The 15,387-nt window shown below is 41.5% G+C and overlaps 1 protein-coding gene across 1 annotated transcript; it reads right to left on the bottom strand.

The window, feature by feature from the left end:
• Positions 1–1,059: 1,059 nt before the first annotated feature.
• Positions 1,060–14,539, bottom strand: CNOT11 (CCR4-NOT transcription complex subunit 11). Its single transcript, XM_074908875.1, has 7 exons — positions 14,083–14,539; positions 13,065–13,229; positions 8,567–8,719; positions 7,802–8,004; positions 6,843–7,045; positions 3,929–4,025; positions 1,060–1,410 (listed from the first exon to the last, which is right to left on the bottom strand). The coding sequence occupies exons 1-7, from the start codon at positions 14,507–14,509 to the stop codon at positions 1,213–1,215; spliced, it is 1,446 nt and encodes a 481-aa protein (XP_074764976.1). The 5' UTR covers positions 14,510–14,539; the 3' UTR covers positions 1,060–1,212.
• Positions 14,540–15,387: the final 848 nt, after the last annotated feature.

Below are 15,387 nucleotides of genomic sequence, written 5' to 3'. Positions count from 1 at the left end.
CAGACCTTATGCAAGTGCTACTTTAGTTGGCCTAGTACATCTTAGATGTCTAACCCCTAATGACCAGAGAACACTTCTCACAAAACTTCTTACCAAAAGACTGCTGCATCAGCGTGATGGGATTTTCAGTCCAAGTAACTTAGTAACTTAAATTACTTGGAAAGAGAAAGCCAAATGACACTCTTGACCTTGCATTATTGATCTTGTACTTCACAAAAATTTGAGAAGCATATGCAGATTTAATCCAGCTTTCATTTCTTAAGTAGCATTAAATTAAAACTAGCTAGCTTTTCAAGTTACTTCCCTTTTCAGTCTCAGAACATAAATAACAGCAGCTATTCTACTATAAGTAAGTTTATTACTTGAGCAGACTCCTTCCCCAGTTTCCACAACACCTGAGTGGTGCTCTAGCTATAGGCTTTAGAAGGAAGAGGCTAATAACCTTAATTTTGGTAGTCGCAGAGCAACTGCCTATGCAACTTTTGAAGCGAGAAGAGGCTCATAACTTGGATTATTATGGAAGAAATGGGACCATCTTTCCTCAGAAAAGCATTCTTACAAGCATAAAACAGGTGTGGTACTTCAACTACTGATGGTTGGTGGTATGAGGCCAGTATTCTGGGGAAGATTCAGTGGGCTTGAAAGGAGAGAGGACTGCTCTGTGTTTACAGCACACATACTTCATTTCTGCCATGCAAAGCTAAGCCCTTAGCTTTTTCTAGACATAAAGACAGACTTTCCCTTACTCACCAAAACCAGCATGCATCAGTAGAAGTTGTATCCAACTTCCAGAAAGTCTTGCACAGTCAAAAAAGCACAAACAGGAACCAAAGTTCCCTACCTTCATACAAGTTGACTAGTTATTCATGAACAGGTTTGGATACAAAGACAGTGAGTGCCAGATTAATACTTACATTTGCTGTGAAATGGCAACTATAATTTACATTCTCTCTGGAAGTAAGGCCTGTAGTTCAGGATATGCAATATGACATACAGAGCTTGACCCACAGTCAAAAATAGCATAAGTAAGGCCTCACACTTCACAAACTCAAGCAAGTGTATCGGAAAAAGCAGTATTTATTGTCTAAATGCACAAAATGCTATTTATAATGTATTACATCATTAATCCAGTGATTTAAGTTTAAAATATACAATTAATTGGTACAGAATGCTGGCAGGGTTTTGGGCTTTTCTGCCAGTATCACAGTGGTTCTATTTTGATGTTTTTGTCTCTGATGGATTTTCCCCAGTGTCTAGTGTCTTCAGCAATCTGAAAAGACCAGCTGCTTCTCGTATCCGACTGAACTCGATGCAGAATGCTTGCACTTCTATAAACAAGTCCTGTACATTAATAATTTTGTTTCTGATTAAAGACTGAAGAAAGACACAGACAAGACGTACCAGGCGGTTCTGAAACAGAAGAGAGATGGTTTCATAATCCAAATAGATGTTTGCAACCAAGTCAGTTAAAGGACTGTTGGCCCCCAGCAGTACAACTGAGGCATTTTAGGAGCAATTTAGCTTCAGCAGTAATCCTGTTCCCAAGCTTTGCATGTGCTGTCCTTACTCTTCCATCTCCCATACTACTACCATATTTTAAAAATGGACTCTGCTTTATAGTAATGTACTTCTGGATACAGGAGCTTTCTCAAGATAATTCCCATGCACAAATGAAGTACCACATCTACCTATGCACTATACTTAATTCCTTTATTATGTAATTTCTGAATAGGCAGAGAGAAGGAATCTTAGTTTAAGACGATATCACCACTATGGTCCGGCTTAGTCTTATTTTCTATAATAACACCATAAAGAAAAATGAAGAAGCTTCACATCTCAAAATTCCCCAGCAGCACATGATGAAGGCGCTCCAGATGAGAAGTGACAGCAGCAGAACTGATCCCAAATTTGTTTGGTGGGAAGTGCTTTGTTATTGAATTAGCACCTGACCCTCTTGCTCCATTTTAGAAGGAAAGACAGTACCAGGGGCACCTAATCCAAGAACATGCCTCAGAGTTCATGGCTCAATTTCCTTCCTGATCCAGTCCAAAGATGGAATCTCAGAACTGTTTCTCCTTCGCATGCTGGGAGTTGGGACGTGGAGACCTAGGAACTGGCACCTACAATTTGTCATACACAGATCCACTCGCTAACCACCTGCTTTATACAGAGTACATTTTTCATCAAGGACAAAACCAGATCTTTATCATTAAAGTGGTCTCATACTTCACATATTGTGAGAAAGAGTTGAACCCAAACCTTTCTCTAAAAGCTACTATATACATGAACAATGTTTATCAGACAGAACTGAGGAGACTTGAGATAAAGTGTCCAAAGTATTTTAGATTATTTGCCACTGAAAATAAGCTATAGCTATTTTTACAGGAACTGAGCCTACTATTGCAAAATTTGATACCTATACCAAGAAAATTCAGAAACCGAACAACTTATTTCCTTCTCTGCAACACAAAGTTGCAAGAATAACTTTTGAGGAACATGAAACTCGGAACAAAAGTACAAATGCAAGATAATGGCTGACACCCAATTTCTGAGGATCATGCCTCTTCCAATAGGAGTGGTTTTGTACCATACTTTTCAAACAAAACATCTTGTGTCTCAGTTGCTGTGAGGCCTCATACACAGTATTAACAAATGTTAGATCTCACAAACTTTGCACGCTACTTGGTGATTGGTACATGTTCCTTGACCCTCTTTTCTTTTTTGTCCCGTGTCCCTGAAGCACAGCTGCTATATGCTCTCAGCAGCCCCTCTGAGCACAGTGTCCCACCCTGTGGGCACACTCTCAGTTGCAGCCCAAGTCTGCTGCTATTTTCTATTCTACCAAATGTATAGGCACAGCTACTCAGCAGGTCACAGACAAGCCACCCATGTGTATCTGGCAGAGTACAGAAGCAGGAACATCAGCAGCCACCAAAGAACAAATGGTTAGTCATCATCCAGAAGAGTACTGAGAACAAGACAGAGGGGTTTTTGCTGTTATCTAAAAACCACATGCACCCATATTCTGTGTACTACATGCAATGTCATCTCTGGAGCTTAAGGATATAGTAGAGCCAGAGAAGGCACTAAAGGAGGACACCAAAAAAGCTTAAGGGAAAGGAACAGACTAAAGAGGTTACAGTCACTCCATGCTGAGAGGAAAAAGCTGAGGCAGAACTTGCTCAAGATTCACAGAGCCTTGGGTAAACTGAACATGGAACTTTTTCCCCAGTGACATATCCAAGAAAACAAGTTCTACTGGGCACTTGGTGAAACCAACAGATTGGTTTAGGATAGAAGGAAGTACCTTGCACAGCATGTAGACAACCATACATGCCAAAGGTATGAAAATCTCCCCAGGGGGTAAAGATCCTTGAAGACTACAACTTGCATGATGGTATTGAGGAATTACGACAGGCTTGGGAAGCAGAGTACAGTGTTTAGAAGACAAGGATTTTAGGTTTTTGAGGAGATCTGCAAACTGTCGTAGGTCGTGATTGGAGAGCAAGACTTTAACACGAGTTTTGTTAATGTCACTTCAAAGGTCTGGAAGTGGTAGGCATACTTGTACAGGAAAAAAAACTTGAAGCTTAAAACTAAGCAGAAGGCCAACAACTAATACTGGGGGCAAAGAAAAGGCACACTGAGTGACAGATAAACCTTGTTCATGTTAAGGACCCAAGTCACATAAAACTGCAGTTTTGCCAAGGATAAGTTTATTATGTCTACAGAATGACCTGTGAAGTCTTGTAAAAAGGTGAATAAACCTCTGTTAAACACTATAAAGAACTGCACAGTGTAGAAAAAAAACCCACATGCCTTTGAAATAAAGAAGCAGTAAGACCGAATAATGATATCAGCTTTATCTCGACACATACAGAGCAATACATGGGACTCTTTCTCCTAACCAATTTACTTAAGTACTCACCTGCATATATTTGTCTTTAATCTGTTCACAGGTGGAGATACAATTGGAGATATAAAGATGAATAAATTCAGGTGGGAGATCAACTGCAGTAGTAAGCCTGTTCAAATTAAAAATATCCAGTGGTTTATGAAGCCATAAATCTAGTGATCCCATTGCAAAACAGATGAGTTAAACCAGCTTTGTATGACATGACTGGCAGTAACCTAATATCACAGGTCTCTGATCATTTAAATTTCTTAATTAACTTTTTTTTTTTAACTCTGACACAGTACAGAAGCCAAGTTAGATTGGTTTTCAGTGTATCTGACACACCTACAAACATTTGCTATGTATTACACAAATAAGTCAATACTAGTTTTCAATTTACAGTGAAGCCCCCAAGCTGTCTAAGTACCAAGATTCTTCTGCAATAAGCACTACAATACAATTTTGCTTATTCATATTTGAATTTCAGGTACTGAACATAAATATTAAACTCCTTCCTTAAGTATACAAGCAGAGTAGCTCCTTTGTTGTGGCAAAAGATCAGTTTCCCTAGTTCCTTCTGATCCAAATTTTAGTCCTAGGAACTGAAACAATATGAATATCTACAGATCAAATAAAAGAGACCCTGATTAGATGAAAATGTTAAATAGAGATTAATGATGCATGATACTCTCAGAAGCTTCATACTACAGAAGAACTAGAGAACTACTGCATCAAAGAATGGTATTAGTGTATTTTTAAGGGTTAACAGCAAAGCACACCTCTTTGTGGTTTAACAATACTGACTACTAAAGTATTTGAGCTGCCACTGTTAATTAACTGAAAAAGCAATACAGCTCTCAAGGTAACAACATACGCTAAATGTAGAGCTGCCATAAAGTTACAACAGAATTTGACCAAAGTAACTCTAACCATTCCTATTTCTAGTAGTGAAGGTGAGGGACAACAGGAAAAACAGTGCATGTTTTAGACATTTCAGTTTCAAGTTTTTGTGTTATTTCACCTAAAAATCAGTGTCTCCCTGTTTGCACTGACAGTCATTTTGCAGTTGAGAACAGTTGTTCCTATGGTAGTTAGCTGTGGAAGAACCAGCATGCCTGACTGGTGGTACAGCAATCCTGGACAGGAGTAAAAGCTCTCTTCTTACCACTAGTTCTCTGTGACCAACTTCAGGGCAGTTACTGTTGTCAGTCTGCACCAGTAGGAAGAGATTTATTGCAGAAATGTTTCTTTCCTCAAATGATATTTAAGGTGTAATTCAACTCTGCTGCCGAACAGGGCTGATTTGGTTGTTCATTCAGTAATTGCCAAGAAACAGAAGTAAGTGGGAGAGATGCACTTTTGTAGTTTGTGGGGATTAGCTTGTCTGAGAAGTTTTCCCACTGAAGGGGCTAGCATTCCTGTTAAGAAAATGGGTTGTACCTATAAGCAGAAGCTATTCCCAATGAAGAGAGGGCATGAACGCAAAGCAGGATGGCTATTTAACAATACCACCTTTTGTTCACTTAATCCGCATCAAGAATGCAAGTTGCATTTAAGCAGATTAGGGTGGCATTAACTTTTTATGGAGGATTCTCACAATAACTGCCCTTTGTCCCACTGTAGTCTTCTGTCTTCCACACAAGTATACCCCAAGAAGGATCAAAATTAACATTTCCAGATGTCCTAATAAAACACAACTGTCACCTCAGATGAAAAAGAAGACAGAACCTAGAGATGAGGCTAATTTTTAGATACGAGAAAAGGATGGGAATTCTTCCATCGGGAACAACTGGACTATGACCCATTAGAGGGAGTCACTAGATTAGAAGGACAGTCACTACAGAGACAAAACCATACTTGCAGCTTCCTGGGACATAGGACATGTACTTGCTAGTGAAATTTATGTATTAATCAGAAACCTGATGTCTGAATAAAAGTTTAGACATATTACAGATTGCAGCAACAGACTCCCTTAAATGATTATCAGTTTGATAAAATGATTTTCTAGTAATTATTAACTCCAGTTGAAGTTACCCACAACATAATATTTCCCCACTTTTCCAAGTAGAAACACTTTGCTAATATTAAGAGTTACACAGTGTTTTCTTTGAATAAGCCTCTCCAATTTTGAAGCAAGGACTGAAAGATTAACTAGTGTAGCGCCTGTGCAAAAAATGTGCTTTTTACCATATCTAGTATGATAAAATATGGTATGTTATACATAATTAATATAAAATGATCATTTTAATTAAAAGCAAAAATTATATAACATTATAAATAATGTAAAATTTAATATATATGCCTCCACCATCACATCCTTCTGCTGGGAAACTGTTGGTTTTTTTCCTGTTAAGTTGCACTTTTGGTACTGCAAATAGGAAGCTGTTAAAATTACAGTAATATTTTAAAATAGCACTGCTGTAAAAAGGAGCTTCAAAATTGGCAGTACTCTCTGAACTTCGCACCAAAGATGTTCAAGAGGTGCAATTCTTTATTATCAATCCACAGCTAACTTTACAAACTTAGTCTGGACTAAAATAAGAAGGTTTTTTTCTTTAACTACAGGCACCACCAATAAGGAACTATACAAAAAGCAAGTGAAACTGTTAAGAAAGAAACAGACTTAAGACAGTCCAGTAGTCATAGAAAGCAACAATCCATAGCACCCTCTTCCTCTGCAAGATTAATGAGAGCACACCGTCTTACTATTAAAGGAGTATTAGAAAAGCAAAACACAAACAGCATAGAGAAATTGAAAAGAGAATGATAATTTGATACTCTTTTCCTTCACTGTAATCTGACCAGTCATTTCTTCAATTCCTGTTACTTCTGGTAGTCTTTGGAATGCATCCAAATACAGCCCTGTGGCCAGCCTCACAATCACTTAATAACTGTTCAGTTATTCACATACTTAAGGAAACTTTCTTAGATTTGAGATAGCACTCACCGATTTACGACTTCCATTGAATGTAAGGACATGTCCATATTGACCAAGACAGAAAAATACTCTGTTATTTGACTAGATTGCATCAGTTTCAGCAACATTTCTATAGCTACTAAAGGATTATTTTCAACCAGGTCTGGCAATTTGGCAGGAGTGAGACCAATATGGTAAACAAGCTTGGGGTCCTTTTCCAGTTCTCCAAGGAGCTGTAAAGAAAAAAAAGACGATTCCGGTTTGGGTTTGTTTCGTTTTTTTTTCCCCTAACCACATTACTGCTTGAAGAAACTGCTATTATACATCTAAGCTACAGGAGAATGATAACCCTTTAGATTTAGGCATCTCTATTGAAAGCCACTGGAAGTATACTTTAAAATCTGTATGTAAAGGCAGCTGTGCCCATAAAATATGCTTTGATAAGGCATTTAGTGGTCTTTCATCATTGGGTGGCAAGGGAGGTAGAAAAAACATGAAAAGTTTCAGCCTTCTTCTGCTTCCTGTCCAGTGGAAAGAAACCTCAATTTTGAGTTCAGTCACAAAAAGCTATGTAAATAAATTGTATTTTATAGCACTAGCATAATGATTATTAAAAATTCCCACTGAAATCAGGGGTAATGCTATCAGACAAAGGGAAAAAAAAATAGTTCAGTGTTGGCATTTCTGAAACAATTACTTATCAAAAGCTTCTACATAAGCACGGACAACTTCATGATAAGATTTTTCCATGCAGAAAATTATTGGTGTCACTTATTGATCAACTGTAACTATGTCCAATCCATGCTATAAAGATTTCTTCCTTATTCATACAAACCCAAGTCAAAACTCTTGGGTTTTTACAGTTTAAAGTCCTTGCAGTTTCCTGAACCCAAACACAGATCAATTAAAGTGACAAAAGGTTTCTAAAATACATGAGTTAATAGCTTGTTATAAAATCATTTTAGAGAGAAAAGTGCATGATACTTAACCTGTGTTTGCTGGGGGGAAGTCAAGGGACTTTTAAAAGCTTTTGCCATGATTCTTTTTATCTCAACTCCAGTGCTGTTCTTAACACACATTGATTTATCCCACTGAATTGTGTGATCTGGCTCTATTGGATTTAACCATGCCAACTCATCCTCACATATATGGAGTGGAGGTGGTGGTCGAATAAACTCTGGTCGAAAGTGACCTAAAATGGCAACAACGTGAAATATTTTTTAAGCTTCAGGTATTCAGTTTTACACCAGTACAAAAAGAAGACTCCGAAGCCCCCAATACTTTAAGCTATTATAATACTAAAACCAGCATTACAATCTTATTTGCCTCCCAGAAAAACATTTATTTCTGATTTTTAGCGATGCTGTTACAAGCCTGTTTTTCCACGATTTAGATCACTAAGTTACTGATTCTATGGTCTGGTTTCCTTCCACAGGAACTGCTTCCTTAGAAGGTGTTCACAGTCAATGCAAACCTTAGTGTAGGGGACTAAGATCTGAGGGGCATCAGAGCCAGTGTTTTCACCAAGAGATGATATGGGTAACAGCTTGAAGACAGCTCCAGTTTTTTAGAACTTCGGAAACACTAGAGAGTCTGACCTGGAGACTGCCTGACAGTTTTGCACTGTTTCATTCATTTTCATTCCCATTTCATACCTTGAAAATACTTCTGAATGATATTACATTTCATCTGGAGAAGTATATTAACATAGCATGTCATGAGTTACAGAAACAAAGATGTGAAAATACACATACTTTCTATAGGAGGTTTTGGTCCACTCACTAGGGCTTCCGTGATCTGGGAGGCAACGGAACTATCAAAACCAGAGTTGGAAGAATCTGGGTCAGGATCGCTGAGAATGCTGGGGAAGCTGGCCTTGCTCTGCGTTGGCAACTCAGACTGACGTTCTGAAAGAAGAACAGTCCATAATATTGAAGCATAAAATTGAAACAGAGATGCCTGGAATACTAAAAGTAATGAGAAACAAGCAGCTTTAGACAAGAACTAGCTTTAAAAACGCCAGATAATGTCAACATGAAATTTAGTACCATGTCAGGCAGCTAGTACTCAAGGGTGCTGGCTGACAGACCAGGGACAGAGGTATGCAGCAAGGATAAAGAAGAAAAAGAATTAAACTGAAACATAGTCTTGGCTTTAGAAAAGGTAACTGATGTAATCTGTGTCTAAAAGCATGTTAGTAGGTTCCCATGGTACTCCTCAAAGAGTTCACATGCTATATCTAGTTTTGCAATCACTTCTTCTCACAGTAGGGAAGTGAAAAAAATCTACACAGATACATTTACAGACTGCAGTGATAATGGTCATACTAGACCTGAAGTCAGCTATTCAAATTCATCCAAAACATTTCAGTGGAATTGTGTAAGCTACTTTTGCATTCACAGCAGTCAAGCTACAGTAAGTGCTTGTATGGAAAAAGATGTTTAATTGTTACATAATTCTATGTACATCCTCATTAAAGCAAACCCGAGAGAAGCGGAAAGAGTCCCTTTCAAGGCCAAATTACAGGACATAAACAAGTTACATAATATTATGGTTAGTATGTACAACTGAAGACTTGAAGAAACTGGCCAAAAAGAAACTGTGTGGCTCGACACTTGCACTGTCAGATTTTTAGGTGTTCTTCTGTCACAATCTATCATTCTTCTCTGTCTGAAGACTTAATGGCTGATCTTCTATATTCTCTGTACTATTGAGAGATCACGTTTTCCATTGCTGTGGCAAAAAATCCCCATCAGACAAAAAACAGAAGAAAACCACTACAGAACACGACCTGACACTCCTTCCCCCACCCACTTAACAGAGAACATTAAGAAGCAGATTAAGCCTTAAGTAATCTGAAATCCAAAATTGTTGGTACCACACAAGCAATCCCTTGAAAAAGTTCGACGTGATACTAAACTAAACACCATTCCTTTTCCTGACTAATTAAGCATAGCGCTGTCAAATTTAGTGTATTGTCCCTATCGGTTCTACACAAAGTGTGCTTGCTCTTTTTTGTGCAACCATGTTGACCCTTTCCAGCCTCCCATGAATATGAACTACTTCATATAACTCCAAATCCATGAGATGCTGAAACTGAGTGGCAAAAGGATAATCCAAACAAAGCACCACTCACTGCTGATTTCTTTTTTGGCTTTCTGTCCTACTTCATCCAATTATTTCAGATCACACAAACATTTGCATATATGCTCACTGAAGTAACATAGCAGGATATGTTTTTCTGTTAAAAACAACAACTAGCATACTTCTCAGTTATTTTCAAAATAACAAGTCTAAAGTCAAAGTCCAAATCAGCTGGTTTATAAAACATGTCTTCTACTTTACAAACTGTTTCAAACTCCATCTTGTGAGTACCTTCATTTAGCCACTGAACTGAAGGGTTGATTTAACAAATTAAGTTGGGGGGGGGGAAGGTATTGGGTCTTTTTTCAGTCTTTTTATTTATAGTCTAGAACTTAAATCTATCAGTTGGTAAGTCACCGATTTGTTTGTATCCTCAATTTCAAATGACTAATGATGCTTAATCAGAAATATAGAAGTTTAAGAGTCAGACCTTCAATTCACTGATTTTAGAAGCCTGCATGAGACTTTGAGTACACACATTGAAGCTCAAAAGCTCACCCACCCTCACTGCTTCGAGAATTAGGGCTGGATCAACAGTTTCAGGTAAGCAGAAGCCACAATTAGAACATGATGATTTAACAAGAAAGAATATAATACCTTGAACTAAGACATTTAAATTTTTAAAAAAGCAATCTGAAAACAATCACTTAGGTTCCTCTATGGAGAGATTTTTTTTCTTCTTACAGGTAAGAAGAAACTCTGTGATTCTTAAAGGAAAGCTCTACAATGTATTACAAACTTAACTTTCATACAGGTCAATTACTCTTAAATCAAATAAGGGTTAGCAGACAAAACTGTTAGGAGCACTTTGCTGTAAGATGCATCCCTGCAACTAGTCAAAAATTACATTTTTGATACGATAACAACACTATCAAAAACACCACCAGATCAACAAAACTAAGTTACAGGGAGAGACGGAGGCTCAAATGAACTTTTTGTAGACCAAAGGGAGAAGAGAATAAGACTCAGTTTTAATACTCATTCCCAAGATGCTCTATTCCAATTTACTTTTTTGGTTTGTTTCTTTTTTTTTTGAGCAGGGCAGACAGGGGATGGGGGGGGACAGGGGACAGTCACGGACAACACCAACAGAACAAATAACCAAAAAAGAAAGTCAAAACTAGAAAAACCACTATACAGCTGCAAGTGAGTTGTCACAATGAACTCTCAAGTTCAGAAGACAAGCCGAATACTTTTTTCTTCCCATTACAATAAAGAAGGATCGGGATAGCTATACTGACTGAAAGAAAATAATGCTTTCTAAATTAATTAAGTTGATTAAAGCAAGTCAAAGTCATCCTGCTCTAAATAGCCCTGAATTTGTCTCAGGGACCACAATTTTAAAGGGCCACCAAATCTTACAGCTGTTACATTCTGTGAAATGCTGGGGGGAAGAGCTGTAAACCAAACACCCCAAATACCGTATCTAATCACCATCACCCTGCACCACCTTTATCCTGCACATTGTATCATCAGGAGAAATATACTGACGACTTGTGAAAAACTCACAGACCTTCCAAAACACAACAAACAGACAAGAGGCATCACAATATTAAAACAAGCCAAAGATTTCTCTTCTAAGAAAGTGAATAGAAAGCAGACATTTATTCTAGGGAGGTACAGCAAGAAGTCTGAGAAAGACAGCATAAAGCTTTTTCAAATGCAGCTTGTTTTGTTACGTAACTCCTACAACTGCTCAAAAGCAATTAATTATGCATGTTTACTGGATTATGTAAAAAACAATACAAGCACATCTTACAGGGCTTAATTTTGCAAAGCACCATTAATGACTTTGTACTGTACTTTTAAGTCATCACTGCCTTCTCTTTCAAAAAAAAAGAAAAAAAAAAGGACAAATTAAAACACGTGGCCTAGAGTACCCATTCACACAACTACAGTTTCGAGGATCTCTGCATGTTTCATTTTTAATGAGAACAAACTGTTCAGAAGGTAAACACAGTGCCAAGGGGAAAACAAGTAAAAACAAATGAAAAAGCTCCAGGCTTCTTTGAGTCATCACATACGACTTGTGCTAAAAATCACAAGTTACCTTAAGTTTCACAAAATCTGAATTCATTAACGTATTCTAGAAAACACAGACAGAGTGAACAGAAGAACCAGAAGGGTTTGTCTCATCTGTGACTGTATGTTAAGGTATTCAATTTGCATTTTCAAAAGATCCCAGTCTGGAAACAGTAGCTAAGGAGGACACCAGAGGACATTTGTACACTGTGAACGAGGGACAGTATACCACAGCATAACAAGTCCATGCCAGATTCTGCAGAAAAAGTGACAATACCAAGATACAATTGCAGGATGGAGAAAGCCTAATTAGTGCCTGACTTCAGAGCAATAAACCACATTGTACAGATATAGAAGAGGGATGGTCAGTTTTCAAGCAAGTGGGTCCATTTGCACATACCTAGGAAAAAAACACGATTTTTTTGGTGTTCAAACAGGGTCCTTGTTTCCAACAATATTTTCTATTTCAGATTAGCTCCAGATATGACTCATCAGTCAACGTGATGAGAACAATCACAATCTTGCTCCTTTTCTCCTGTCAAAGGACAAGCGTCAGATTGCTTTTCTTTTCAATCTAGTAAAAGTAGACCACCTTCCCACTCTTGAGCTAACGCTGTAAGATCTGACTTTATTTTAAAAAACTGAAGATGTAATTGTAATAGCCAATTTGCCAGGTACAGCTGAAATTCCAGTATATGACAGCATTGCAGTTATGCCTCTTCTCTCATACTAGGAATACTACAAGGAGTGAAAAGGGATAAAAATACACCAATAAAAAAAAAAAAATCACCCCCAAAAAAGGACCACAACGCTTTAAATTAAATTCTTTCTACACTTGCAAAATGTCCTCATGCTTATGATAGTGACATATATGCTTAAAAAGCTGCTTCTTAAATAGAATAAAACAGTTAAAACATAACCTCTGCTTGAAATTTCTCTATGTGCTTGAACATGGGATTGAAGACCCTAAAGCATAGTTCAACTTCTTTCATATTTAGGATAGACAAGAGTTTCTTGGGTAACTCATAGCCACATTACAATATAATTTCCATTCATATGTGAACCACAGCCGCAAACCTTCCTTACCTGCTAATGCCAGCTGAAGCCCACTTATATCCACTGACTGGGCCATGTTCCCCACGTCCATGGAAGCAATCTGCCGAGGAGTCTTCTTGAACAGTTCTCTAGGGGGGGCCAACATCAGTTGAGAAAGAAAGAATTTTTCTGGAGGAGTTATGGGAGGTAAGAAGCCTGTGAAGACATAATGAAAAACAACAGGATTTTTAAGGCAGTAGCATTAACAGTTTCCATACGCTTCACACAGAACAAGCAAAACTCTAATATAAACTACTGTTTTATGGCAAGATGAGCGCAGCTGAAGTGTCTTTGTGCATACATACAGAATTCTGTGATCTACTCAGCTCCTAAAGTAATGTATAATTTGGGGGGGTTGGACCAGATTATCTTTAAAGGTCCCTTCCAACCCAAACCGTTCTGCGATTCTGTGAAAATACAGCATTACACTGATCGGCATCACGCATCTTGACATGCAACATCTGATGCTAAGTCAGTCACAGTCGTTTCTTTACACGCTTTCCAATTTAGACAACTAGCGAGCTATTAAGTATGACCAGACGTTGCAATTCATACTGTAACTTACAAAAGCAATTTTTTTTAGAAACAGATTTACTGTTTCTAAATTGCTGAATCCATTGCTGTCACGCTTGTATTTACCGAGATGCGAAAAAATACTTCACATTCACCGTTCGGTTTTAAGAGGTTCGTTTCACAGCTTTAAATGTGTCAAAAGCCTCCTATTACCTCCGGGTTTTCGTAACGGCTTTCTCCCCAGAATTCCGTGTTGTGGTCCAACCAAGAGGCCTATCTGACATCAAACCTAAAGATACTCGCCATGAAAAACTCCCACCGCTTTTTCCAGACGCGGAAAGCGAAACCGACGGGCGGGAAGCCTCGATCGGGCTGCAGTAAGGAAGCCACGCCGCTGAGCTATGCCTCCGCCGGGTCCTCCCCCACCGAGAGGGCTCCTCTGTCTGTGTGTCTGTCCCCGTCCCCCCCTCCGGCCCGGCCCGGCGGCGGGACGCACCTGAGAGCGGGGTGCGCTCGGCCTCGTCGCCGCCGCGCTCGGGCGCGGGGTTGAGGAGGTGGGCGAAGACGGCGGCGAAGGGGTTGGCGGCGAGCGGCTCGGTGCGGTACATCTCCCAGAGGAGGTAGAGGGCGGTGAGGCGCTGCGCGGGGCTAGGCAGAAGGTCGGGCTGCTGCAGCAGCAGTACGAGGACGGAGCCCAGGCGGAAGTGCTCGGCCTTGCCGAAGTAGTGGTGGAAGGCGCTGGAGAGGCCCTCGAAGGTGCTGCCGCCCGCCTCCTCCGACACGATGCTCAGCAAGCTCGACAGCTCCTTCGGCGACAGGCTCATCCTGCCGCCCGCCGCCCCGGCGCCCGCCGCGCCGCCCGCCTCTCCCGCCTCCGCTCCCACCTGAGTGCCGGGCGCCGGGCTCCCCCCGCCCCCGGGCATCCGCCCGCCGCCGCCGCCGCCGCCCGCTCCAGCCCCGCCGCTCCCCGCCGCCGTAACGCCAAACGCGCGCTGTCGCGCCAGCCCCGCTTTACGGCACGGCCGTAAGGGGAACGGCGGCCGACGGGGCGACGAGGAGACGCGCACACGATTGGCCGCGCGCGGACCGCGCCCGCGCCCCCGCCTCGCGGAACGGGATTGGCGGAGCGGCCCGGCGGGGCGGGGCTGACGGGGGGATGATTGACCGGCCGCTGCCGCGCGGCTCCGCGCGTTCGCGCGCCGTCGGGGCCACCAGGGGGAGCCCGGGCCCGGGTCCGGGGGCTGCGGAGCCGCACGGGGTGGCGGGGGGGTGTCACCCCCGCTCCGCGCTGTGAGGGACGGCCCCGCGCTGGCCGCGGCGCGCTGCCGGCAGCGAGCGAGCTGTGGCTGGCGGCCAGGAGGGAGCGGGGCGGGGCGGGGGCCGGCCCTGCGCGGGGAGCCTCCTCCCGGGGCCGCAGACGGGCCGAAGCAGCGCGCCGCCTGCCGGCCCCGCCGCCGCTGCCTCTCCCTGCCCGCGTGTGGCTGCAGCCATTTTCTTCTGGCCGAGGAACACCCTACCGCCGTTGCGTGTGACTACAGAGCGGTTACACGTCTGATTCCGTCTCCCCCCGAGACCATCCCGTCGCTCTCTGGAAGAAGGGAAGCCTCCACCCCAGACACCTTCTACTGTCGTCACCCCGAGCGGGAGCGAGGGCACGTTCCGTGCGCTGCCAGGGCTTGCGCGTCTCAGGGAGGGCCACCAAAATGAGAGATGTGCCAAGGCCGTGCAGCCGTGGCAACTTTGCCTTGCCTCCGGTGTTGAAAGGGAAGGGTGGTGTTCCCCTGCGCTTGCTGTCGGCCTC

The sequence above is a fragment of the Athene noctua genome, chromosome 1 (assembly GCF_965140245.1).
Source record: "Athene noctua chromosome 1, bAthNoc1.hap1.1, whole genome shotgun sequence".
Classification (NCBI taxonomy): Eukaryota; Metazoa; Chordata; class Aves; order Strigiformes; family Strigidae; genus Athene; species Athene noctua.
The sequence above is the reverse complement of the archived record's forward strand: the minus strand, read 5'-3'. Positions and strand labels throughout refer to the sequence as shown.